The 27,998-nt window shown below is 34.4% G+C and overlaps 2 protein-coding genes across 2 annotated transcripts; both read left to right on the top strand.

Annotated features, from left to right (window-relative positions):
• Positions 1-3: 3 nt before the first annotated feature.
• Positions 4-2,269, top strand: LOC125846644 (uncharacterized). The gene is made up of 3 exons (XM_049526201.1): positions 4-142; positions 229-386; positions 2,093-2,269. The coding sequence occupies exons 1-3, from the start codon at positions 62-64 to the stop codon at positions 2,187-2,189; spliced, it is 336 nt and encodes a 111-aa protein (XP_049382158.1). The 5' UTR covers positions 4-61; the 3' UTR covers positions 2,190-2,269.
• On the top strand, positions 2,214-27,998 carry LOC125846624 (uncharacterized). The gene is made up of 18 exons (XM_049526178.1): positions 2,214-2,356; positions 2,600-2,690; positions 9,385-9,482; positions 9,825-9,937; positions 10,031-10,299; positions 10,748-10,796; positions 10,878-10,980; positions 22,772-22,821; positions 22,924-23,151; positions 23,969-24,106; positions 24,253-24,294; positions 24,519-24,585; positions 25,193-25,302; positions 25,395-25,541; positions 26,102-26,257; positions 26,700-26,816; positions 26,920-27,117; positions 27,653-27,998. Exons 3-18 carry the CDS (start codon positions 9,410-9,412, stop codon positions 27,800-27,802), a joined length of 2,010 nt encoding a protein of 669 aa, XP_049382135.1. The 5' UTR covers positions 2,214-2,356; positions 2,600-2,690; positions 9,385-9,409; the 3' UTR covers positions 27,803-27,998.

Here is a 27,998-nt window from a genome sequence, read left to right as displayed (position 1 = left end):
TTTCTTCCTGTTTTTGGAGCTCTCAAATCTCGATCAGATCCATCCCTCACAAATCACAAATATGGAGTCGAAAGAATCAAACAGAGAAGAATTATCATCAGCTAAAGCAGTTCTTGTTGGTGCTTTGGCTCCAGGAGTCAACGTCTGTATAATTTCATCCTTTGCAATATGCTTTCACTTGAAAATTTATTGATTCAAGTAGTTGATTTTTTTTTTTTTCGGATTCAGGCTCCTACTTGGAACACACTAAAGATGGCATTTTTGATGCTTGTTGTGTGTCTTGCTGTTATGTTGGGGTTGGCTTTTTCTTCGAGTGACTTCTCTTTGACTCTCCATGTTGCGTTCCTCTTTTTAATAACTGGAACCCTCTTTGTACTTCTTAGTAGGTATGTTGCGGCTTTTATCATTTGATTTTACTTGTATTACTTCTTCTGCTTACATGTGAATGTACTTCAAAATTGTTAACTAAGCTTGTATAATTCGATTACTGGATTTTGGATAAATAAGTAAAGAATCCTTACTTTTCCATGCGAGTTTCCTGCAGTACCCGCAGTAAGTGATAAACTGTAGAATTCCAGGACCATATGAAAGACTAGTTGATGCATTTGTTGAATTATTTCTTTGGAAAGGGAAGTTGATCTCTAGGAAAAAGAAGGGTTTTTGTAGACTCATTAGCACTAGTGGATGAATAATCTGCTTTAAGGTGTTTAATCCCCTGTGTATCATCTTCTTCTACTAGATGCAGAGAGAGAAGTAATCCATTTTCCTGGAGAGATAAATTGAAAAATTCAAGAGTACTGTAGACGAACTAAACATTAATCGTCGTACATGGTCTTGTTGCCACTTGGCAGTTTATTAGATTGTTCGTTAATGCATGTCGGACCTTCTTGTTACCTGGCACAGTAGTAGAAATGTTAGATTGGAAAAAAATTCTCACTTGATATTCTTTTGTAGAAACTTAATATTCTGTAATTGTAATTATCAATTTTGAAATCTAAGAGTCTTTTGAATTTGAACAATTTTTTGGTTAATGGTTAGAAGGGTTTTAATTTGTTGAGATGTTGGACATGAATTTAATATGTTGATTGGGTATGGCGTAGAAAAGCATTTTGATCGTTGTGAATGAAAGTAAAGGACAAACCTTTAAGTTATAGATTGAATACTCGCTCGACTTTCAGCTTTTAGTTTACAATTGTAGGTTAGTAGCTGATCAAGTAGCTATGTTTACACTCTTCCATCTTGTAGTTTGTTGAGTCCAAATTATTTCATGCTCTCAGTCTCTCACAACTTGTCAAAGAAAATAGCTGTGAAGCTTGTGCTAGCCTTACAATCTTTCTGCATGCCAGCGTGACCAGTCTGAAATCATGTATAAAATGGTATTTAGCTTCATCCAGTTCTGGAACTAATTCTGGCTCCTCAGTGCATCATCTATCGAGTTTTGAACTGTGTGCCACCAGCTCTCAGGAATCTATCAATCATCAGAAACAAGTTATGGAACTCATTTGGTCATAACTGTTTAACATCATGTTATGGTTTTGCGTATAAATCTGCTTTCAACTTTTTGTGGTAGTTTGATGTTTGAAAAACCGCTCTCCCTCTCTCTCTCTCTCTCACTCTCTTTTCCACTTGTTTCCCACTGGTGCTGAGTGGCAGACCTGCTTTTGTCTACACTATACAGTCTGTGAAACTGCTTCTTACTCAACATAACATCCAGCTGTTTTTTTTTTACCCTTCGGGGTGGCCCAGTGGTTTGAGCTTGGGACTTCCATGTTGGAGGTCTCAAGTTCGAAACCCCTTGCCAGCGAAAGCAAGGGGTTTGCCTTCTGGGTCGAGCTCGTCGCACCAGGCTTGCCTAGTGCGGGTTACCTCTCCTATGTGGTTTGTGAGTTATTGCATAGGAGCGGGGGTTTTACCCTGTGCGCACCCAAAGGGTAGCGGCTGCGGGTTCCCCTTGTCATCAAAAAAAAAAAAAAAACATCCAGCTGTTTTCATTGTTAGTCAATTCAAGTTTCACTTAATCCTATGAACTATTATATTCTTCTATTACATGACTATAGGTGAATTTAATGCATAGTTTTTATTTGTCCCTTAGGTTTCTAGCAGAGACTGGGTTTGTTTCTGTTGAACATCAAATGGAGGAACTAGGCTTAGCACCCAGAGATGAAGATACAAGCAAGAAGACGAGTTGAAGCTTTTAAAATCAGATTTATCAATACATGATGACTTTTCCATTAAGATTACATTTTGCACGTTACAATCATGATGAGTGAAAGCTCAACCTTGAGCTATATATCTTGTCGGAAAAGCAAAAGAAGGGGTGCCGTAGATCCTGTGCTCAATCTTTGCCATCCTCAAGGTCTTGTAAAACAGCTCTTTCAATGCTCCTTCGGTTCTTTGTCCTTTGATTCCCTTTTTTCTTCTTAATGAAGCAGAAACACGAACAGCAGGGAAGCTGCAACAAGAAATTCATTTTTCTCTTGTTTATTATTCACAAATATTACTGAAAATCGTTATGTATATATGGGGGGGCTTCATGCCCCTGATCTGTATTTTTTTATTTTTTTATTTGTCCTGTGATTCTATTCCCTATTCCCTACAGATATGAAGATGCCTTTCTTGGGAGCCATAAGCTAACCAAGTTGATGTATGCCTGAGGGAAAGGGGTTCCTTTTGCTTTCCTTTCTTTGAAGGTAAGACTTCTTAATGCTAACCTAACTTTATTTTTAAACAATGCAAAGAGCTCCATTTCCCATCTAACGAAAAAGGAAAAGAGAAAAGGAATGCCACATTAATGAATGCAAATGTATCTTTTGGTTTTTATGTTGCCAGAAAGTTTTTGGCCTCTACAATATTGACGTACATGGTTACTTTCCTCATTAGTTGGGCCTCCAATATGAGCTATATGAGAAAATCTTTTTCTGAAAGCCACTTTTAGGACTGCTGTTTAACTATAACCACTATTTGTGATGTATTTAAATTTAGTCTCACTTCTCTTACTGCAACTATCAACCAGTCACTGCTGCCTGCTGGTGGTGTCTTTATCTCGGAAGTTTGAGAATCAGCTCAAAAGAAATCTCTTCTTATGATTCTTCTAACGACTGTATATTTTGATTTGATCATGTTCCTCAAAGAAAGAAATAACACTTTCTTATAAGCACAAGTTTGTTTGTGGAAAAGCTAATTGAAAACTAATGTTTACAAAGTAGTAAGCGGTGAGAACAAGTATCAACTGGATAAATCGTCTTTCAAAGTATACAGGACGCAAGTAGACACCCCATATGAACAGACTGGCCGCCTCTATTGCAATCCAGGGAAGCCGTTACTAGAATAAGATGTCCAACACAGTTGAATTTCACATTTCAAACTTCATGATACTGACCTGAACATGTTTGGGACTTTTGAGTACTTTGCAAATGTTGGGCAAGTCTTAAACAGTAGCCCTAAAGTGGTTACTAATGCAGTTAGACCAGCTCTTTTTTTTTCCTTCCGAATTCAACCATCCGGTATCCCCATTTTAAGGGCTCAAATCCGGGATCTGATTAAAGGTGGATGGATCCAACCTTGTGCTTCTATAGAAATCAGTGTTATGCTTAATGTATATTGTGGCCTCTATGGAAAATTAAAAAAAAAACATGTTTTCCTTCAGATTTCTTTTCAAGTAACCTTCAACTAACGTCCTACAAAAAAAAAATAAAAAATTAAAATTGAGTCTTGACTCAAACTTATGAACTTATTATCTAAATTCAGACAAATAATATGTTAGTCTTAGAAAATAAACTTTTCAGATTAGAAATTTAAAATATACTTTCCAAATCATATATGCGTTGGAAAAAATAGAATAAATAAAATAAAATAAGCATGCTGCATGATGGATGTTTTTTAGTTTCCAATTAGTAAATTGACGATTTCACTGAGACGGACAAGGAAAGGAAGTAAACACTTTGAGTAATTCCTAATTCTTTTTGTAAGAACAAACAAAGTACATACTAGTTTTATTTGGTTTCTAGTGAAGATATGTCTCATGTTTACTAAGGAATTGATGTATGCTAAGTTACCTATTTATCCAGATAACTTGAGAGTCCATTGACACAAGACTGTTTTAGAACCAACGTTGTTTCCAGATTTACCTATCTATTTAATCTTTCTAAGGTGATAACTTATCTAATTACTTCATTTGATTTTATTTTACTGCGTAGTCTTACAATCAATATAGTTGTACGAAGATGATAAAGATTAGAGTTGGAATCCTTAACAGAAGTAAAAAATTGAAGTAATTTCTGGTCATCTGTCTAAAATTTTGGTGGACAAGAGTTATCACACACTTTTACTTATGGGAGGATGCAGGCGGTGGAATAGCCAAGGGACATGCAAGTTAGTCCTGTTGAATATTTTTGATGGACATAATCGGTTGCTCATAACTTGAATCTTATTATTATAAAATAAGGACCCGCTTTGATCTTACAATTCTTACCCTCAATATTTCTTGCACCCACCCTCTTTACTTGAGCACTCACTTTCGTTTTCTTACTTGCTTGTTTCTTGTTGATTGCTTCAGCAACACTGTTTACTTGAGCGCTTACTCTTTATTTGAGCACACATACTTTATTTTAGCTTTACATACATCACAAATGAACCACCTTTATTTATACGTGGTGATGGAAAAATCTAGCTTAGGATATTTGCTATTTCATTCTAGAATGTTCCTCCAACTACTTAATTCTAGAACTAACATTTCTAGAATATCTCTAGACTTTTCAATGTAGAACACTCATTCTAGAGATCTTCCTTCATTTCTTTACAATTGTAATATTTTAGATTTTTCTTTCACTTGTCTTAGATATTAATTAAATTGGTGATGAATTCTTAACTACTCCTGCACCACCATTACCCAAAAAAGAGTTATCTTAGAGGTAGAAAATATCAGTATTTAATAAAAAAGGATAATCAGAATGATATTCAATATTTAAATGAAAATTTTCGAAATATAAAATACTGATACCAAAATACTTAATTACATATGAAATCCATACACTACATCATTATATTGATAATAATTAATTAATTTGAATATAAACTAATAAAATACCTAAAATCATTCAAACTAAAGTTTCTGACCTTTACTTTACTACTAAAAATAAACACCCCTAGTTGGATATATCTTTTGACACTCCTAACTTTAAATTACTAATATTTAAATTTGAAAAAAAGAATATTGTTCATTAATCTTTATTTTTTCAAAAAATATTTTGTTCATTTATATTTTGACTCTAGCTTACTTACCATTATTGAAGTCTTGGATAGTTGATGGACCTTCCACCAAAATATTCTCTTAAAAATTGCGTAGTGTTTAGATAGGATAGACTTACTTACCACTTATGTCTAAGTGAATACATGCATGACTGGAGCTGATGAAAATCTTGGGTTATTGTAATTTGACTAGACCATTCTGACAACTACTAAGATTACCATTAGAAATTAATAAATCCCATGAAGTTTAGTAGGCAATTCAATAACTTGATTAAAAAAGGTACCTAGTTAACAATAATTTAATTTCTTACCTAGGGTATATCATCATATCAAGTCTTTGTTGTTGCATTTTTTTGGTAACAAAAGTTACATAATCTCAATGCCTTGAGATTTATTAAAATATTTCTCATTTTCTGGTAAAAGGGTACTTGTCACCTTCCATCAACATGAACCAAGTAGTTCTATTAACGAAGGTTAAAATAGATGGGAAGAAATTACATAGTGTTATTTTGATGGGAATTGAATTTGAGACTTCATGGTGCTCAACCCACTTCATTGACTATTAGGCCACACTATTGATGCTTTTTCTTAGATTAAGCATTTGTTTGACATTGCTGCTAAAAACTATTTACAAGTATCAATGCACTTTTATTATGAAGATTATTTTATAGAGAGAAATTGTTTTAAATATCTATTATAAATTTTTTAATTAAATTTTTTTTTATTAAATTAAATATACATATTCAAATTTTCAATCAATATTATACATAAATAAAAAATTAATAATTAAATATTGATGTTATATTAACATGACCATTTAAATATAATAAAAAAATATCAAGTAAAATAAATTTAAAAATTATTCCACAAATTAAATCACTACATACATAAAATTCACCACAAAAACATATAATGTCCTAATTTTTTTCTTTTTTCTAATGCTACAAAATAACATAAAATAATATATAAAATATAAAATATAAGATATAAAATAATAATATATAAACATAAAATTAAAAAATTATTATAAAAAATAAAAATAAGTTTTTAAAATGAAACTTAACCAAACATAGAGATATGCTAATTAATTAATAAGTGATATATTAGTGAATATATCATGGATATTTGGTCTTGAAAAAAACAATTTTCTGCGTAGAAACAAAATTTTTTAGCTTCATCCCAACAATAGAAAACTGCTTTTGCTAATTTGCTAAACACCTTAATTTTTTTTAGAAGTACTTTTTTTCTTCTCAAAATAAGTGTTTTTGGCCTCCCAACGGCAGTGCCAAACAGACTCTCTAAGTAGCAGGATTTAAACTAAAAAGATTTTTGACCTTTGAAAATAGTTATAGCAACAATTAAACCAATATATGGTAAGTAATTAGCAATAATCAAAGCTAAATCTAAATTAGATCACATAATCTCAAGTATTTCAAATTTATTCAATACCCTTATAGTTTTTTTATTGATTGGTAATTCCTTTTTCTTTCCTTTTAAAATAATTAGTTTAAGGGAGAAAGGGCAAATATATTCCTCAACTTTACAATTTAGAGAGAATATGTCCTTTGTTAAAAAGGTGATGTATATATACTCTCATCATTTAACAAATGGTGCAAATTTATCCTTTTTATTAATAGATCTATATTTACTTGGACTATAACAAAAATAGCTTTTCGCACAAATATGCACATTAATAGAGAATGCTAATGTCTTTATCGGCATTAGTTAAATGCCATTTGATACAATGTCCCTATAGGCTTTAGGGACATTTACAAAGAGTGTTAATTGCCTTTAGAGAACATATTTAGCGGCAATTAAGCTATTGCCATTAGCTAATTGCCGCTAAAGATCATTTTTGGTGTAGTGCTAGTTGTTTAATTCCAAAAAATGTCATGTGGCTTTAAAAAATTATTTCACCTATTTTCTTTACCTCTCCAAACTCAACCCAACTAATAAAAACTCAATCCCTCTGTTATTCAGCCATCACCCCATAGTCGTGATGATGATCTAGTTTAGTCGAACAAGTGTCCGAAGTCTTAAGTCATCGGGGTGATGATTGAATAGAAGAGGGATTGAGTTTTTTTCATTTGAGTCATATTTGGAGGGATTAAAAATGGTTGAGATAACTTTTTAAAGTCATGTGACGTTTTTGGAACTTAAAAACCAATTTTAGGATTTGGTTTTTAATTCAATAAATATAGGTCTATTAACGATAAGGTAAATATGCTCCATTTGCTAAAAGACAAGGTATATATGGATCACTTTTTTAACGAACGGCTCCAAATCGAAAAGTTAAGGGGTATATTTGCCCCTTTTTTCCCTTTTCTTATAATAAGTAGGCTGGTAGTCTAAATAAGATGGTAAATACTCCATACAAAATTAAAACACTGATAATGTGATCATCTTTTATACTGTTAATTTTTAGTCCTAAATGAAATTAAAAGATGGGGGTTGTTTCTTGTTGAGAATTTATGAGTTTTAAGCATCTTACATGGAATTCAGAGTAGAAATTGCTTAGAAACAGAAATGGTATTTGCAGAAATTAATGAATGGTTGTCCAACTGTGAGAAAAATTATGGGATTACACTAGGTCTGTATTGTTGTTTTTGTCCAATTGTGAAAAAGTCCTATGTTGCTCGGACTCTTCAAAAATGTCAATGGATGCGTTGCGGATTCTCCAAACATAGTGTATTTTTGAAGAATCCAACATGGTTGCAGGATCGAAAGTGAAGAGTCCGCGCCACTTAGAAAAAGTCTATTAAACTAGCTCAAATTTAAGAAGGTTCACTAAATTTAACCGTCACCTTTTATGGTTCGAAGCTTTGGAGGTTAAGTGTTGTAGTAAAGCCTGTTGTCTGTTTGTCACCTAAAAGACTCTCACTTGTACAAACAATTAATTTCATTTTCCTCTTTTGATTCCTTCTTAGAATTGGCTTGTATTTTGACTTTGCTTCTTGTATTCATTCACACCTTATTTTAATTTTCTTTCTTTCTTCATTTGTTGTTACTATAAAAAAGGTAAAATATCCTAGGATAAAAAATCTCAGGTACTTCCTCCCAACTTTCAATGACAAAGTGAAAAGGAACAAAACTCAACAGGAATATTTTGTTCTTTTCTTTGAAAAAATAGAATAAACAATGCATATGAACTTATTACAATAACAATAACATACCTAGTGAAATGCATATGAATTTTAAAGAACAAAAATTCTATGATAAAGAAAATGTTTAACAAAGAAAAATGTGGAACTTATTTACTCATTAAAGCATAATTATAAGAAGTAAATCGTACATTTTTATCTTTATACATAGTGACACACTTTTATTAAAAGATACTATAATTTCGATAAAATTTCAGTGATTACATGGTTTGGTTAACAACAAAATTAGTTTCTACCTCCCACCCCCACCCCGGAGACAACATTACAAAAAATAGAGTCTTTACAACAAAAATAACAAAAAGAAAGAAAAAAGGGTAAAAAGTTTAAAAATAAAAATGAGAGAAATAAAATGAAAAGGGAGAACAAGCTTTCTCTCTCTTCTCTTCTCCCTTTGAATCCAATTTATATAATATATTTTCAAAAAATTAATTATTAATTATTAAATATTAAAAATTAAAATATCAAAAAGAAAATATTTTCTTTTCTTATTTTCTCTCACTTTTGCATGGTATGTCACTTACTAAGTTACTATACTTACATAGCTATTGTTTTTTATTTCCACAATCTCATTCTCTCAATTCAACTCTCTCTCTCTCTCTCTCTCTCTCTGCATTCTTCTTTGTGTAATCTAAGTGGATTTTGATTCTTGAGACTCTTTCTTCATCTTTCCAACCGTTCTTGCCCAAGATTTCTTTCCCTTTCTTTTTTGTGATTATTTAAGGCTTTGCTTTTGATGATCATGGCCATCATGGCCAGTTTAGAGGCTCAACGCTCGTAAGTTTTATGTGTTAGATCACTAGTTAATGTATAGTATAATCTACTATCCTCAGTTTTTTTATACTTATATTTTAATGATTGATACTCTTGATAATCTTTGCCTGTCTACTTTTCTTTGATTTTGCTTGAATGTGATTTTTTCCTTTTGTTCGACTGTTCTTAATCACGGTTTTCCCTTTTTTTGTTTGTGTTTTTTTAGGCTTGAACTTGCCATTCTCGATTACATGTCTAAAAGAGGTTTCCACCAGACTAGTGAGGCATTCTCCAACGAAATTCGTACTAATCAAAATCTTGTCGGTAAGTAACTGTTTTTAATGAATTTTATTCTTTTAATCAGATGCTCAAAACGGATCTATAATGAATTAAGATATGTGTTTTAATAATGGTTGTTGTTTACCTGAAAGAGTCGTAAAATTCTTATGCTAAGTTAGTTGGTAATTCTTACTACATATGACCATATGGTGGATTGTCGATCTATTGTTTTTGAAAATTGTGTTAATACGTTGTAATTACATAATGTTTGATGTTTTTATTGTATTAATTGTCCTTCACTATCTTAAAGAGAGATATGTTGATGGAGTTGGAGTGATTTGATATCAAGCTTGGTGTAATGTTTTTTGATTTTGTGGCTCGTTTCAGCTATCAATTCTCCTCATGAAGCATTTCTGCAAGCGTGGTGGGGTAAATTTTATGAAGCATACAATTCTAGGTTTCCTGACTTTCCTGTATTCAATGTCAAATCCTTTGATAAGGTGTTACCTGTGGAACTTTTCTATGCCCTGTTCGTTCATCTTTAACTGGTATGAAATAATTGCTAACTAAATGTTTAATTTTTAAATTCTCAGGTCGCACAAAGTGTGAATAATGTTGTGGGTGATAACTGTCCTGCAAATCAATCATATGCTTCTGATCTTACAGGTGCAAACATTTCTACTGTGATGCCAGAATCCAGCAGTCCTGATATTATGGACCCTGGCCTTTCAGCTTTGTTGTCATCTTTTGATGCCAGTTATCTGTCACTGGATTTATCTCCTCAAAGAGACATGACATCAGGCTTACACTTCCCCGAGATGAGTGAAATGGGTGACATGCTTCCATTGGCAAGCAATGCTGGGTAATAGCATGTTATGTTTATTGTTAAACTGTTTATTTTTGCCACATTTTAATACAATGTCTGCCTAGTTACTTTAACGAGGATAAAGGTTGAGCCTTTAATGCGATGTGGATTTTGTTCTCCTTAATTGATGTGATATCACTGCCTTAAGCTTCTAAGGCAACAAAAGAAGATTGACCAAAATCACGATCTTATTTTGTCTGTGTCATGCTATTAATTATGACCTTCTGATATGTGAAATGTGAAGAGTTTCTTGCAAAACTTGGCTATTAAGGGATGCTCGTTAGTCTAATAACTAGAACCACTTGTTTGGCCTGTAATATGAGATAGATTTTTCACATTATCTTGATAGTCCAAACATTTTTTGTATATGAAACCATTTCTTTGTTTATGGAGTTTGCTTATCAGAATCTTCACATTTTCTATGTTGTATGTCCATATCCTTCAGCTATCAAATGCAGCAAATGCCAACTGTTCCTGCAGAGTGGAATGCAAGAGTACGTTCACATTTCCCCGTACATTTGCAAGATTAAAAAATAATTAGTTGAAAATAATTGACTAGTTTTTATTCTTTCCAGGTTGACATACCTGGTGCAAACTTGGGAGGACCTATGCGAATGGAACCAAATCTTCATGCCGCTACAAACGCTTTGCCTGATTTACCAGAACTTTCTGATGCAGGTTTGTTTGTAGTTTAGCTTTAATATTTTGCATTTAGTTGGTATAAGTTTTTGTCTTTTGCATTGATAATGTTGAATGTTTGAACATTAGGATAATATGCAAAAACTTTTAGCATAAACAATCCATTAGAAGGATAAATGTGCATATATTGAAGAGGACTGGCTGACTTTTTAATGTGTAGCAAATTAAGAGATGCATATGTAATCAGATTAAAAATCTTTCAATTTTTTCTGATATATTGAAAATGTCAATTAGGTTTTGCTAATCTACTTGTTAGCTATCAGTCCCTCCTGTACAAATTAAACACTCCTCTGTTCTAGTAGGAAACTAATAACAGATACTCTGCTGCTCTTGCTATCAGGCTCTTCAACCAACTGCTTCTGAATGCATCAAACTCTCCATCCAAATAAAGATGTTGATATTTTGAGAAAGTTGCTACTTTGTTAGTTACTATAATTAGGAGAGGATGTCGTGCGAAGAGAGAGAGAGTCACCTATTATCCTTAAATAGGATGAAGAGACATGAATAATCTGTTACTTCTTGATAATACTGAGTGAACCTTTGATGCTCGTGTAATACCAGCTTTATCCATGAGTACCCCCTGAGTCTATTGTGTTGAATAACTTCTGATACAAACATTTCAAAAGGTATTAAAGGAGTATTTAATGATGGTGATTGTTTTCCCCCAAATTATTAAATGCTTGTTGCTATTTTGTGAATCAAATTGGAGAGTTGGGAGAAAAAGCTCTTCTTTTGATAAGGAGGAGAAGAATCTCTTCAAGAAGTTGTTATTGCTTTTGCTATTGGTGGAAAAAGGACGCAATACTATTGCAGTGCACAGGTCAAAGTGTACCATGACCATTTAGATGTTTTGTCTATCTAGCTTTTACCCATAAAGTAATGGTACATTGTTGGATTCGCATGAGGAGCATGAAGTTTAAGTTTGAGGCTAGAGTTACATCTAGAATGAATGAATGATGCATGATTGAAGCTATAGTGCTGATGTTTTTTTATTTTGACAATACAATTTATCCTTGTTGTGTCATACAATAAATTAAATTGAACTCTTGAAAGTATTCTTAATAGATTATGAAGGTAAATCCACATAGGGACGTAGAAGAGTCACAAGTTGTGATATATATCAGGTAATGAATATTCTATTAGAAGGTTATTAATATTGCTTGATACAAAAGATGAAGCTGATGAGGTGCATGGTCAGTCTCTTAGTTAAACTTCTATAGGCTAAGATTCCTCACGGTCGTATTAGGATGGATAATTGACCATTGTGGCTTGAAGTAACCTTTAACAGACGGGATAGGTTTATTTGGGTAAGCGATTTGTCTTAGATCTTTTTGGATTCGCTGTGTGCTGGACCAGAATGCATATCATTGAGGAAGTTTCTGTAATTCAAGATTCAGTTGAAAGGGAAAACAGGAGTAATGATTTTTCAAGGGATGGGGAATACCTTGTTGGCCTGTTAGATATCTTAAGGTGGATACGAAGGAGACTTATAAATGGCTGGCAAAAGGGAAATAGATCACATTTCAGTTCCGCTTGGATTCCATAAAACTTACCAGTCTTCCCTATTTTAAGCTCAGAAAACACAGGTCAAACTCCATACGGAAGTTTTTACAGAGATACCTGCTCTACTGTCACTTCAGTGCCTGTTAGTCAGTGATAAAGAACCAGCAAGACCTTATCAGCAAAGAGAAAGGGGAAGGATCCACCTAAATGAGAAGCTTGACTTTTTAAGGTCCTTCCCACTGTCTCATGATATCTCATAGAGGAGCAAGAATGGTTTAAGAGCTGCCAAAGACTTCCCAACTCTTCTTTTTATAACCGTGGTGTCCGGGCCAGCTTGTGCGCACCTCAATTAATTCCATGGTGTTCCTGGTACCTCACAAGATTTCTCAACTTGGGACCTGACTTTTATGTCGTTAAGCTAGAAAGGATCCAAAAGGAAACCCCTGTCACAATATCCGTCCATATCTTGTCATGTAGCTGATCTCTCTTTCAAACAAGCTCAGATAATGAAGCTCAGCTTGAAGCCATCATAAAGTGTCTAATAGTTGTTGTCCTTAACCTTGATGAAGTACAACATTTTCTGAAGTATTTTCCAGTCAAGTTAAGTTATTTCAAAGTTTACTCGTCTGCGAGTGGTCAGTAATCATTTAATCAAGGTCCTTCTGATTTCACCAAGGTCAAATTAGAAGCTCAAAGTATGTCTACGACTTTACTAGTTGTCGGTATGGAGAAATTCTTAGACATCCCATGAGGAATTCTGTCTTCCCCTTTTAATTTTTTTAAAGAGTGAAAAATTAATGTAATACATGCTAAAGCAGAAACCTTTTATATTTTGCTCTTACGCAAGTCTTAAATAAATATGCTCAGCCAATAAAGGCTTAAATGTTGTTCTTTATCGGAAAGGTAATTGTGTCTTCTGCTACGAATTTTGTAACAACCATAATTTTGAATCAATAAAGAGATAATGGATTCAAATGACATTATTTGTGATTAGCTTGACCAAGATCATATTTTCAAGAAAATGGTCATAAAACAAACTTTTATATCGCACCCTTGTGATATTCATTTGGGTTACTTGTGACACAACAATTTTATTAACAAATCTCCAATCATACTCTTTAGCGTGAATCACATTATGGGATATTTGAATGGTTAGATGCAGCACAAGGTGTCTTCCTCAACATGTCAACTCCTTGCTCATAACTAAGGGATCCTGCACATCGGCATTCACTGCGTAGCTTCATAGGATTTTCTCATTCATCTTAAGAGATTGTTTTTCTTATCATCAATCTACAACACTAGTACTAATCAAAGGGGCCTACTTTCTACTTAAGTTTGTTCCAAATGACCTTGAACTTGTTGCCTTACATGTAAAGTAAATTTCTTGTTCTTTTAAAATTGAAGTAAGTTAACAATGCTACATATTGTTTTTAAAGTGATGTGACGTTCCATCTACTTCTTATCATTTCAAAGTGTTTTTTCTTTTAAAGTAGTCTTAATATGGTAATTACTCAAGTATCTTAGTCTTACTAACCACACTATTCATTTTCGAACCAAACTACGTAGCTGCGTCAACTTTGTTGAGAATATAATTAAGCAAATAAACCTATGCTCTCTCTAAAAACTTAAGCTTTTAGATGAGATAGTCACACACTTCAACATGACATCGAAGCCTATAGAGGTCCTAGCCGCAACCTATCATCGAAAAGAATTTTCATGTGCTTTAGCATCTTCTATTTGGCTCTGATACCATAAAAAGGATCTTAAGAAATGCGGAATTAAAAGAGAAAGAACTTACAAGAAAACTGACGTTTATTGCATAGCTTCAAACATAAGAACAAAGGAAACAGATTCCAAAGGGAGAGAGAGAGGTTTTCAGAATAATGGGAAATTTTCTGATGCCTCTAAGTGTTAAGCTCATGCTCCTTTTATAGGAGAAATGGGAGTCTTAGGCGTACACATGGACGACTAGGATATTGCCGACAATAAAAGAGGTCCTACTAAAAAGATAGTGGAAACATTATGGTCTACTTCTTTTGTCAGAAGTGGTTGAGTGGGAATCTCCTTTTGATAAAGTAGAGATAGTGGAAATGTCTTTTCCAAAAGTATTTTGTCTTGTAGCTTCTCATTGGATGCTAATCTAGAATAGTGAAATGCCACTATATGGAAAAATAATTTCGGCTTTGCCTCTATTTTTCCACAAGGGTCTTTTTCCTATTCATAATCAGGCTCCATGTAAGCCAAGGCTAAACCTTTAGGATTACACATATCACCATTATCTTCACTACTGCTTTTTGGGGAAGCAGCGTCTTCAATCATTTTCATGATTTGATCTTCATCATAATCATCTAGGTTATCCATTGCTTCTTTCAATTTCTGTTTGAGAGCTGCTTTGGACAATTTCTTGGAAGAAGATCTCGCCTTCTCTTGAACCTTAACATTTGGTTGTTTGGGAACCCAACCTTTAACTTGGATTTGTTTGCACAAATGTTGAATACGCTCTACATTAATCTTGGAGAAGTTCCAAGTAATAATATAGGATATTCACTTTTGAATATAATATTTGCATAATTTAATATGCTCTGGTAGTGTAGTAATTCCTTCTTTGGTTTGGAATTCTTCAAACCTGTTGAGAAATTGTTGTGGAAGAATTTTCTCAATTCCTCCAAATAAGTTCCACCATTCATAAAACCATCTGGGAATGGTAGCCTTAGTAATACTCGGACTATACTTCACGAACCAAGTGTGTCTTGGCCTCAAATAAAGGAAGTTCATCCAGGCTGCCTTATAATCATACCAATTATAAGTCTGAGGTTTATGAACCATTGTCAACGCAATAGGAGTATGTAGATGATCCGCAAACCATTCAAAAGGATCCAAGATTTTCTTGATAGTAAATCTTGAATATTGAATATAATTGTTAGCATCTCTAGAATGCTCAATTTTTATAGAATTTGTGTCTATAAGAATAGCTTCATAGAACCTTCTGGTTTTTAATGGATTTTCAGTATCCACATAGTTGAAATCTGTGTAACAAGGTTTGATTAAAGTGCCTATGTCAATATTTTCATATTCCTTGTTGAGAGCCATTAAAGGCAATACCTGCGAGATAAGGAATTCAAAAGATTCGTCTTTTGGGATAGTTTTAGTAGGGACAGTTTTGGTTAACTCAGGGTTAACCGCTTGGGCAAAGGATTCAGGTGTCTTCATAGCATAGCTTGTTTTGGTTTGGACAGAGCTAGAAAATGCTTCCTGAGCTGGAGGTTTTGTTGGTCTGAGATTGATCAACTTTGGTTGGGGTGGACAAAGAAGCTTTGGAAGATTTGGACAAGGTAGCCTTGGAAAATTGGCTAATGCTGTGAACTTATTTTGAAAGGTTAGTTCATTCCTTAATGAAGGTTCAGCTTTTGCTGGAGTGAGTGGGGGAGGAACAAATGGTCTAGCCATTTTTGCTTTTGGAAGATTGTTATCTCTTTTAGAAAGAGTGATTGGTCTAAACGGCCTCATGTTTTCCCTGCAAGAATTCTTGGAATACCTTTTATCACTAAGATAAAACCTTATTTTACTGACCTTGATGGTATTACTACTACTATTCTTGGAAAAGATTTACATTTTCCTTTTGTTAAAACTCTTTCACAGGATGAAAGTAATTTTGTAAGAGAAAACACTGTTTTCAGAATTAATAACCTTTCACAACATATCACCTTTTTAAAGGATGAAATTTGTGTTGAGAAAATCGAACAAATTTTGAAAACCCCGGAGATAGTTACTAAAATAGCTAATCTTCAGAAAAAATTTGGAGAAGAAATATGTTCTGATTTTCCTAATGTTTTTTGGGAACGTAAAAAACATATTGTGGACCTACCATTGAGGGATTTAATGAACAGGCTATTACCACTAAGGCAAGGCCGATTCAGATGAATCACGAAATGATGGAATTTTGTAAGAAAGAGATTGACACTCTTTTAAAAAATAAAATTATTAGAATTTCTAAATCCCCTTGGAGTTGTTCTGCTTTTTACGTTAATAAAAACGCGGAGAAAGCAAGAGGAGCACCAAGACTAGTAATCAATTACAAACCTTTAAACTCCGTTTTAAAATGGATCAGGTATCCTATACCTAACAAACGAGACCTTTTGAAAATGACTTTTAAAGTTAATAATTATAGCAAGTTTGATATGAAATCAGGTTTTTGGCAAATTCAGATTTCAGAAAAGGATAAATACAAAACTGCTTTCAATGTCCCGTTTGGACAATATGAATGGAATGTAATGCCTTTTGGGCTCAAGAATGCCCCCTCTGAATTCCAGAATATCATGAATTCCATATTTAATGATTACTCTTATATGCCAATTGTTTATATTGATGATGTGCTAATCTTTTCAGAGAACATTGATTCTCATTTCAAACATCTCAACACTTTCTTCAAGATCGTTAAGAATAATGGTTTAGTTGTTAGTGCCAAGAAAATGGTACTCTTTCAAACCACCATCAGGTTTTTAGGTCATGACCTTTACCAAGGTTCTTATAAACCTATTTGCAGAGCCATAGAGTTCTCTTCCAAATTCCCAAATGAAATTCCAGATAAAACCCAACTTCAGAGGTTTTTAGGAAGTTTAAATTATGTAGCTGATTTTATTCCAAAAGTCAGACAAGTATGTGAACCTTTATATAAAAGACTTAGAAAAAATCCAGTTCCTTGGAGTACTGAACAAACTCAAGCTGTCATCCATGTCAAAACTTTTGTATAAACCATTCCATGCTTAGGAATCCCAAACCCAGATGCTTTTATGATTGTCGAGACTGACGCGTCTGATGCAGGTTATGGAGGAATTCTTAAACAAAAAGTAGATCTTGAATCTACAGAGCAACTAGTTCGTTTTACATCCGGAATTTGAAATTCCGCACAAAAAAATTATTCAACTGTCAAAAAAGAAGTTTTGTATATCGTGCTATGTATCACGAAATTTCAAGATGATCTGATTAACAAAGAATTTTTATTAAGAGTAGATTGTAAATCTGCTAAAGAGATTTTACAGAAAGAAGTTAAAAATCTTGTTTCTAAACAAATCTTTGCTAGATGGCAAGCTCTACTATCTAGTTTTGATTTCAAAATAGAATTTATTAAAGGGGAAAACAATTCTCTACCTGATTTTCTAACCCGTGAATTCTTGCAGGGAAAACATGAGGCCGTTTAGACCAATCACTCCTTCTAAAAGAGATAACAATCTTCCAAAAGCAAAAATGGCTAGACCATTTGTTCCTCCCCCACTCACTCCAGCAAAAGCTGAACCTTCATTAAGGAATGAACTAACCTTTCAAAATAAGTTCACAGCATTAGCCAATTTTCCAAGGCTACCTTGTCCAAATCTTCCAAAGCTTCTTTGTCCACCCCAACCAAAGTTGATCAATCTCAGACCAACAAAACCTCCAGCTCAGGAAGCATTTTCTAGCTCTGTCCAAACCAAAACAAGCTATGCTATGAAAACACCTGAATCCTTTGCCCAAGCGGTTAACCCTGAGTTAACCAAAACTGTCCCTACTAAAACTATCCCAAAAGACGAATCTTTTGAATTCCTTATCTCGCAGGTATTGCCTTTAATGGCTCTCAACAAGGAATATGAAAATATTGACATAGGCACTTTAATCAAACCTTGTTACACAGATTTCAACTATGTGGATACTGAAAATCCATTAAAAACCAGAAGGTTCTATGAAGCTATTCTTATAGACACAAATTCTATAAAAATTGAGCATTCTAGAGATGCTAACAATTATATTCAATATTCAAGATTTACTATCAAGAAAATCTTGGATCCTTTTGAATGGTTTGCGGATCATCTACATACTCCTATTGCGTTGACAATGGTTCATAAACCTCAGACTTATAATTGGTATGATTATAAGGCAGCCTGGATGAACTTCCTTTATTTGAGGCCAAGACACACTTGGTTCGTGAAGTATAGTCCGAGTATTACTAAGGCTACCATTCCCAGATGGTTTTATGAATGGTGGAACTTATTTGGAGGAATTGAGAAAATTCTTCCACAACAATTTCTCAACAGGTTTGAAGAATTCCAAACCAAAGAAGGAATTACTACACTACCAGAGCATATTAAATTATGCAAATATTATATTCAAAAGTGAATATCCTATATTATTACTTGGAACTTCTCCAAGATTAATGTAGAGCGTATTCAACATTTGTGCAAACAAATCCAAGTTAAAGGTTGGGTTCCCAAACAACCAAATGTTAAGGTTCAAGAGAAGGCGAGATCTTCTTCCAAGAAATTGTCCAAAGCAGCTCTCAAACAGAAATTGAAAGAAGCAATGGATAACCTAGATGATTATGATGAAGATCAAATCATGAAAATGATTGAAGACGCTGCTTCCCCAAAAAGCAGTAGTGAAGATAATGGTGATATGTGTAATCCTAAAGGGAATAATTAAGTAAATGAAAGTATGCTCTCTCTAGCAGCTTAAGTTTGTAGATGAGATGATACACACGTCAATAAGTTTGAATGTGCGTAAAAAGCTTTTCTCTTTATCCTAGGAAGCCTAACTTGGAATGCAACTCATGGAAGCGATAATGGCTTGGAATAGGGTTTTTTTTTTTTGGGGGCGGGGGGGGGGGGGGGGGGGGGGGGGGNGGGGGGGATAGGGTTTTTTGGAGGAGAGAAAGCTTGTAGGTTGGAGCTTTTTATATCATATACTGATCTTAAAGTATAGAATAGAAGGTTTTCCCTCTTCACACTTATGTGTGTTTGGAATATTTTGAGGTTAGAGCTGACAAAGAAGTATATTCCTACAAGTAGTCCTTGCTTATAAAAGAGTTTATAATGAGAATCAACTGAAGCGTATATGAACAAAGTCATTTTTAGTGAGACAAATGAGCTATGGTTTAGGTTAGCTCTCATTCGAAGAAATTAGAAACAATAATTAGTATAAGACTAATTGCCTTTAATTTACTTTTAATAGAAATCAAAGATATCAAGTTAAGAATTAGTCTTACCTTTTAAATAATCGTTCTTATATGGTTGGAAGATAAATCCTAGTTACCACACACAAAGGTGTAAAGAAGGAAAACCTCTCAAATAATATTAATCGTGTCTAATAAAAATAACAAAATTCACCCCTATATATAAGACAAACATATCTCAAATAGCATGAGATTCAAATCCTACTTTTATGGAAATAATAACTAGGAAACTTTAAACTAGGAAAGGATGTAAAAAAATTAGTTGTCGAGAAAAACGAAAGAAATGCTAAATTTCCACCAAAACTCCCACGCGACTTCAACACTTTTTGGCATGCAACTTCAGCATCTTTTGGCCTTAAACATTCTGCACTTTCGGCATGCAAATAAGCTCCTCTTTGGGCTTCTCTTGGGGTCCATGTGGGACTCTTCTCTTGGGCTCCATGTAGCCCCAATTTTCCCCCTTTTGGACTTAGACTTTGACTTAATTATGAAATCGTGTAGCACTTAACCCACTTTTCATCATCATTCTTGGGCTTCTCTTCCATGATACGTATCTTCTTGATCTCTGATTGAAGCCCGTGTCAACTTTAATGCAAGTAGGCCAACGTGGATGCTATCGATGGTGTTGCTCCAGAATGATAATTTGGTAAGTTGTCACTTAGGACCCGTTTGACCATAGATTTCCCAAGTGAAATTTGGAAAAAAAAATTAACAAATAGTGTTTGTTCATATAATTTGTCATTATTTGGCAAATAACCCAAAATTCCCAAATACTAGAAAAAATAGTATTTGGGACAAATCTCATTATTTGGGAGCTTTTAAAAATTCATATTCTACACCAAACTTTTATTTTTTACAACAACACCCTCTATAGTAGTTGTTTGCACTGTATTACATAACTTCTTACGTGAACACCAAAGCAGTGATGGAATATGCAGTGAATATGTAATTGATGATATGGTTGTTGATAATGACGAACAATCGGCTCAAGGTAATAAAGTCGCTTTGTCTACTTCACAATGTATGGAATGATGCTTGTTGCACTCAGTCCGAACTACCACATTGCTCGAGTGTCATGGACACTACTTGCTATTTGCTGCTATGATGATCCAATTGACTTCTTGTGGAAGTCATGAATCTTGTTACATCAACGTTTCTATCTTGCTATGTAATACAAACCTACGGTTAGTTTTGGTAGTGTTTAAAACTTATGGGTATAAATCACATGTCTTGATAAAGTGAAATATGTTTCCCAAATATTATGGCCAAAAACATGTCATCAAAAATATTATGGCCAAACACATGGTGAAATTTCACTCAAATAATATTTGCCAAAAATATTTGGGAGTCAATGGACAAACGCTAGCTTAGAATGATACATCGGTGAGTCATGCTACCTTGATATGACTATTTGTGGTAAGACCTTAATCATTTATTCTTTTACTAGCGTAAGTTTCCAAATTGAGTCACATACTTGGGATTATAAACACTAGCCCAATACGACGATCACTAGTATGATTTTCACTATGATTCTTTAAGCTAGTGCTTCCAGATCACATGTGCGGCACCTGCTTGCCCAATACGAGACAAGTAAGGATGTTCAACCTCCTCAAAGAAGAGATGACCTCGGTACATCCTTAAATTGCCATTGTTCGAGTTCAGATCAAAGGAAAGGAATGAGGATGGTGGATTGATGACTATCATTTTAGCCTTTAAAAGGCCTCACCTAGAGCCAACATGACTTGCTACATACCAGTATCTCCAATTCAAGATTGCTAAATATGAAACCCTGCCCATCTAGCTAACATTGAAAAAAGATTCTTGAATGGCAGTTGTTTCTATGTGATTCTCTTCCTAACCTAGCCAGGCCACATAAGCACCACTTCTGATGGAAATGACATGTGGTATAGATTTATAAATGTGACTTGCATGAGTCTAAGGTGACTCTTGTTAATTAGTTATCAAATAATACTTAGTTGTCCAACTAATTAAGTATATAAACGGGCCACATTTATTCAAACATACAACTCAACTCGCTCAACCTTTGCCTGTTTATTTAACAATTCCGGCATGTGTAACCTTAAGGCGTACTCATATATCGAAAATAATTATTTTGACATAACTCAGCTTGCTCAACCTTAAGAGTTATCTTTAGTATTACACTTATAGCAAACAAAAATCATTACATATTTATTAAAGATGAAAATAGTTCCTGATAGAAATTTATTATACTACATCTATATGTGCATGTGAGTTTTAGTTTGGGCTTGAACTCAAGTTCAAGGTTGTTAATTCACTTGTTACTATATCGAGTCGTTCTTGAACTTGTCTACATATATTCGAATTGAGCTCTGCTCCAATTTGAAGCTAGTTTGATATTTGAGCTTGAGTTTGGGCTCAACTTTATAATATAGCTCAAGGATAAACAACCGAGCCCGGCTTGATCAAACTACACCTGTAATATCTATAGTTGATTCCCATTCCCTTTGTGATTATGCCAATGGGAGATTACCTTTATTAAAATCTTTACAACTATGATTATATATGACACACTTCCCCATTTTGGTAAAGATGCGTGTTGCTGATTGAAGTTTGAAAAGGATGAACATATGACAACTTAGGTATACGATCCACCAAAGCAAGTATGTGGCAGAGGCATTCAGTAAAGTTCTGAAAATAGAACTTTGATACAATGCACTTCCCCTTTGAATCTTTTTATCTTTTGGTTTTTGACGATGATACTGTATGTGCAATTAATTTCCATTCACTTGCTGACCAACATTTAATTATTGTGGTTCTTAGTTCTAGTTTCATATTGAAGTTCGATTCATTATCAATTGGAAGTTGTCACAGCAAAAGACACTAGGCAAACTAACATGGAAGGATGTATGAAATAAACAATCTTCAAAACTTAGATTCAGCAAAGCAAAATAATCAGTGTGATGAGTGCTCTTCATTACATCATGTTCTCTTCAGAATAATCACCATGAGAAGTTCTTGCAGTGATCATATAGATGAAATTTTAAATTCTTCTTAATGATAAATTGTACAATGTGACCAAGTGGCTCGGAATTGAGGCTTAGTCGTTGTTGTTGTTGATATATTGTACAATGTTCCGTCAGATTAGTAAATCTGTTGACATTTTTATGCAAGACATCTCCTTATCTTTCTTTTTTAAATTTTAATTTCCTTTTGATCTTCCTTTTGCATTGTACTTGTAGATATCCTTATCTTTCCTTTTTAAATTTTAAATTTCCTTTTGATATTCTTTTTGCATTGTACATGCAGGGAACAACAGATCTCTCCAACAAGCATCTCATCAAGGATGGCCATCTGTTGTGAGTATCTTAAACTTTTGCATCAATAGAAATGTATAGTCCATTATGATGTTTAGGTTCCGTCAACTTTTAGTTCATTCATTCCTTTTATATCCAACCCAGGACGTTGGCTCCGTTCCCCCTGTCATTAGTCATCAAACTGTGCGTCCCAGTGTGATAGTGCCAACTCGAAAGGAACAGTTCCCGAGAAGTACATCCTTCGCTCAACAGAATGTTTTACCAAGTGTGGCAGTTCAAACATGGGATAAGCTCAGACTTCCTGCCCCTGCAAGTTCTGGAGATCTTTTTTGTATGCTCGCTCTAGCTGAGTCAAGTGTAAAAGATGCAGGGGTAAGTTGAATACTCAAGTAACCATCTCGCTCCTAGGGTTGTATCATACTGCAATTATTTTAGCCGTGCAATTGACCATACATTGGTTTTCAGATTTTTTTGGCCTTTGAAATCACTTTGTAAAACCTTGTACATTAAGTTATTAATAGCCAAAATAAGTACCGTACTTTAAAAACTCAACTTTAAAAGGAGTAACCTATGTAGCAGAAAGAAAACTGAGACAAAAAAATTCAAAGTTTTTGCATAGTCCAACAATCAACATATTGAGGGCCAAAAATAGGCAATCCCTAAGTTACTCGGACTCTTCACTTTTGGTGCCGCACCCGTGTCGACACTACGTGGGTATGGGTGTGGGATCCGTGTCCGATTTAGTCAACCAATTTTGGGTACTTTGACCAAAATCAATGGGGAAAGTCTAGACAGTTTTAATGATTTCTATAATCAAATACAAAAGCTAAGATGAAATTGAAGAAAATGGAATACATTTTATATATAAATTTCTATGTCAATTCTTTTCCTTTAATTTCCTTCCAGGATTCTCCTCAAGTTCTCCACATAATATCTCATAAATTAGATTTTATACTTCTATTTTTAGATATTTTAATTATTTTTAGGAAAATCCCCCCACCCGTATCCATTACATGGATCCATATTCCTGAATCTGAAAAATTAAATCATGAAGGATCCGACCTCTAGATCCGCACCCGTATCGGACACCCGCACCCGAGTCCGAGAAACTTAGGGTTATCCTACTAAACTGATGTGATTGAGATTTCTTTCCTGCCTTACTTTTTCTTCTTCTTCTTCTGGTGAACAGATGCTTGGTGAGACAAATCTAAGAATCCCAGAGAATTTACCAGCTGACCAGCAAATAGGAGGAATTATGAGAAGGTCTGGAAAGCAACCTGTAGTGCAGGAGCACAGAAACCAGCTGGGACTGCAGTCTTCAAATAAGGTTGGTCTTAGATCATAAAGGTTGTCACAAGTAACTGGCTTATTTAAATGTCTTCAAATTTCATCAATATTTTAGCTGTACCAGAATTGAGGAAACATGTGCGCCCCTATTTGGTTTCTAATTTCTTTACATGTGTTCTGTATCAGAGTGGCATAAAGAGGAAAACTCCATTGAGTTCTCTGGAACCTGTAAGATCATTCTTCTGCATCTACTTCTTATGCCCTTCCTGTGCTGGTGATTCTATTTCACTCTGTCGCTGATAGACATCATCGTTTTTGAGGATTGGACCACCCTTTCTTAGTTTGTTCTTGTCTTTGTCACCTTTATATTCACTTGGACGAATGCGTATGAAATGTCTATATGGTCTTCATCTGCTTTATTCTTGCTCATTTAATATATTCCTGAGTTGTAGGTTGGGAAAGAGAAAACTACTGTCGCTAGTTTTGCTGCGCCTGCACGCATTCAAGCTGAATGGAAAGGTAGGTGACAACAAGCTTAATGGTTCCTAAGAAGATAATATTAAAAAGGTTTGCAATTTATATAATTGACGGTTGACAGAAATAGTTAATCCTTAAATAACTGGTGTCACATTTTGTTAGGTCCTATACTCGCCCAGCTAGGTTGTGTATCTACTCCTAATCTGTTGAAGAAATAAATTATCCAAGAGAACCCAATCGTGCAGGTTTTATTAGCGTTATACCCTGATTCGTTCTTCCAGGTGCCAGTAGTGTTTTAGGGACTATATTGGAAGCTTCATTGCACATATATATATGGTTGACCTTTGATATATGATATTTTTCTGTGTCATAAACCTCTTTTCTTTGAAGCAAGTAGTGTGTGTCAGCTTCTCACGGTGACAAATAGATGGTATCGTCTGTAAGGTTCTCTTGTAAAAATTTGCCAGATCTTACATTTGTTCAGTATAACTGTTTCTTAAAACGAAAGAAGACAAGAATGTGATGTCACACCAAGGTTTTAAGATTAAACACTGTAGCTTCTGACTTTGTCAGGCTCTTACCCTGATGGATAAATTGCTAGTTATCTCATATCGGCACAAAGGATAATTGACTTAATATTGCTTTGCAGGCAACTCTTTGAAAGCGATTAGCAACCTTCACACAAAAACTAGCAAGCTCCTATGTTGCCACTTCAATTCAGAAGGAGAGTTGTTGGCAGCTGCTGGACACGACAAGAAGGTTTGTCTAATTAATCTTCAACAGGATTCTAGTTGGTCAAATGGGAGAGCCCTTATCTCAATTTCACAAATTTGTACGCGATTTATGCTTAGGTACTGATTTGGAAGTTGGGAACTAACAATGTTTATAGTGGAGAAGGTCATGCTCATCATGTTTCAGATATCCGTTTTAGACCACACTCAACAGTGTTTGCAACATCTTCCTTTGACAGAACTGTGAAGATATGGGATGCAGCCAAGGTACTAGCTCTATTTGTCATTGCAGATCCTTTGGTCGAATGACTCTTTCAGTTACTTTTCTCTTAAGTTGTAACAGCTCACAAATAGCAGTCAGCACAGAGTCAAATCACCAGGATATATATTTATCAGTTCGATGATTTCGTTGTTCTTGGTCCACATGATTTCTTCTGATTTTTGTGCTGATATTATCCTGATTCTTTTGCTTGTACTTAGACGAGAACATATATATTTTCTTAGCTGCTCAGACAATTGTAATGTGACATTTATGGCCACATTCTTTATCTCTGTAGTAAGGATACTCAAAAGATTTATCGCAATTATACCAAATATCAGCATCATCATGTTATGTTATCTATAATACATTTCATTTGAGTCGATATTTGAGGACTTGCTGTTACTAAAACATCTTATGAAGTCTTTAGACCTTCAGAACCTTTTGTCTTTTCTTCTGGTTATCAGGATTTCTCACAAACTGACTAATCTCTTGAATTGGTACTTTTTGACCTGTGTCTATTACAACTTTGATACTGTACATATCTCACCATTTTGTCATTATCCAGCCAAGCAACCCTTTCCAAAACCTTGTCGGGCATGTTGAGCACGTAATGTCTACAGATTTTCATCCAACAAAGTTGGGCCTTCTCAGTTCTTGTGATACCAGCAACGACATTAGACTGTGGGATGTCAGTAGGGGTGAATGCAAACTCATTTTTAAGGTTGGTGGCTCTAGTTCCTTCCTTTTTTTTAAGATATTGATAAAGAGGTTTCTCTAGTTGATAAAAGGCTCCATTATTTGATATTTAACTTCCTTTGATGCTTCCATTTCAATTTGGAGATTACTTAATTACTTGATTCTAAATCATTCTTGAATCTTTTTTTTCATGACTTCCTGCATTTGATTGTGGGAAATGTTTCTCTTTATTTTTTCTTCATTCTGAGCAATTTCAAGGTTTTCAACATCAGTAGTTGGTCATCATGTGAATACACATACAAATACATAGTTAAGGAAATGAAAGGGTTTCATAATCTTATTTGAACCAACATCCGTATCACCTTCAACAATGCATTGTTCATTGTTCTAAACAAAGTGGTTTACAAAGAATTTGCTATTATTCATTCACTGCAAAATTGTTTGATTAGTTCTTGGTACAAATGCAGGGAGGTAGTAGACACATTAGATTTCAACCTCGACTTGGGGACTTTTTGGCAAGTTCTAGTGGAAATGTTATAAATATTTTTGATGTCGAAACTAGCAGCATCCAAAAAAAGTTACAAGTAAGATGCTTATTCTTGATCATTGATGCAACTTGTTTCAAAATTTCTTATCTGTTGCATTACCATATCGTATCAATGTGGTTTCGTTTTCTTTGATTTATAGGGACACGTCAAAGACATCCGCTCAATGTGCTGGCATATGAGTGGGATATACCTGGCATCCGTGAGTGAAGATAGTGCACGGATATGGTCTGTGAATGATGGGAAGTGTTTATATGAATTGTGCTCTGGTGGCAATAAGTTCCAGTCATGCACTTTCCACCCAGAATACGTTCAAGTGTTGGTGATTGGTTCCTTTGAGGTATGGTTAATACAATGTGGACATTTATGCTGAAGCTTTTGAGCTCATAGAATTTAAAAACAACAAACCTAACTTAAGATGCTTGGATATTGAACCATCCTCAAAAAGAAAAAAAAAACAAAGAACTTCTCTCTTGGTCAGCCAAAGCTAAGAGCTGGAAAAAGAATATTAGGAGGGTAAGAATATGCGACGTCTGCAATTTTGGGTTCTGTTGCCATAATAATGTCTCAAAATGCTCATATTGTTTTGAGGTTTGCTTCCGATTATTTTTGCTATTTTTTCGTCTCAAGAAAGAAAATGATGATTGCATATTTTGATTTCATCTGAACATTTTTGGCTTTCCTACTTGTGTCTGATCATTCCACGGTGCTTAATAACTTCTTCGTTGAGGGAAATTCAGGAATATAAGATCTCCAAACCGAGTTATTGGTGTGTCAGATGAAAGCTTACTTGTTTGAAGTTTATTCACATGTATAGTCGTTGATTTTCCTTTCTCCTTTTCCCTCTGTCTTATACCTGTCTAATGTTGTTGCAGTTCCTAGAGCTGTGGAATCCTTTCTGCCAGAGCAGCATAACTCAGTCATGTAGTGCACATACTGATATAATCACTTCACTAGCAGGTTCACCTTTGGATGGAACCATAGCTTCAGTGAGCCATGACCAGTGGATCAAGATATGGACCTGACACTTCTTTGTGGATCAAGATATGGACCTGACACTTCTTTGTGGATCAAGATACAACAGCCACCTTCTTCATTCTCTTATCCAAATTACATCACTATTTGAATGAATGAGTTGTTCGAAAGGCTTTATCAGTCACCAACTTTCGACATTTGTTTCAAACTCTTCTGCTCTATTTTATCATTTGGAAGTTGATAATT

This window comes from Solanum stenotomum, chromosome 12 (genome assembly GCF_019186545.1).
Source record: "Solanum stenotomum isolate F172 chromosome 12, ASM1918654v1, whole genome shotgun sequence".
NCBI lineage: Eukaryota > Viridiplantae > Streptophyta > Magnoliopsida > Solanales > Solanaceae > Solanum > Solanum stenotomum.
This window is presented reverse-complemented; position numbering and strand designations above follow the sequence as displayed.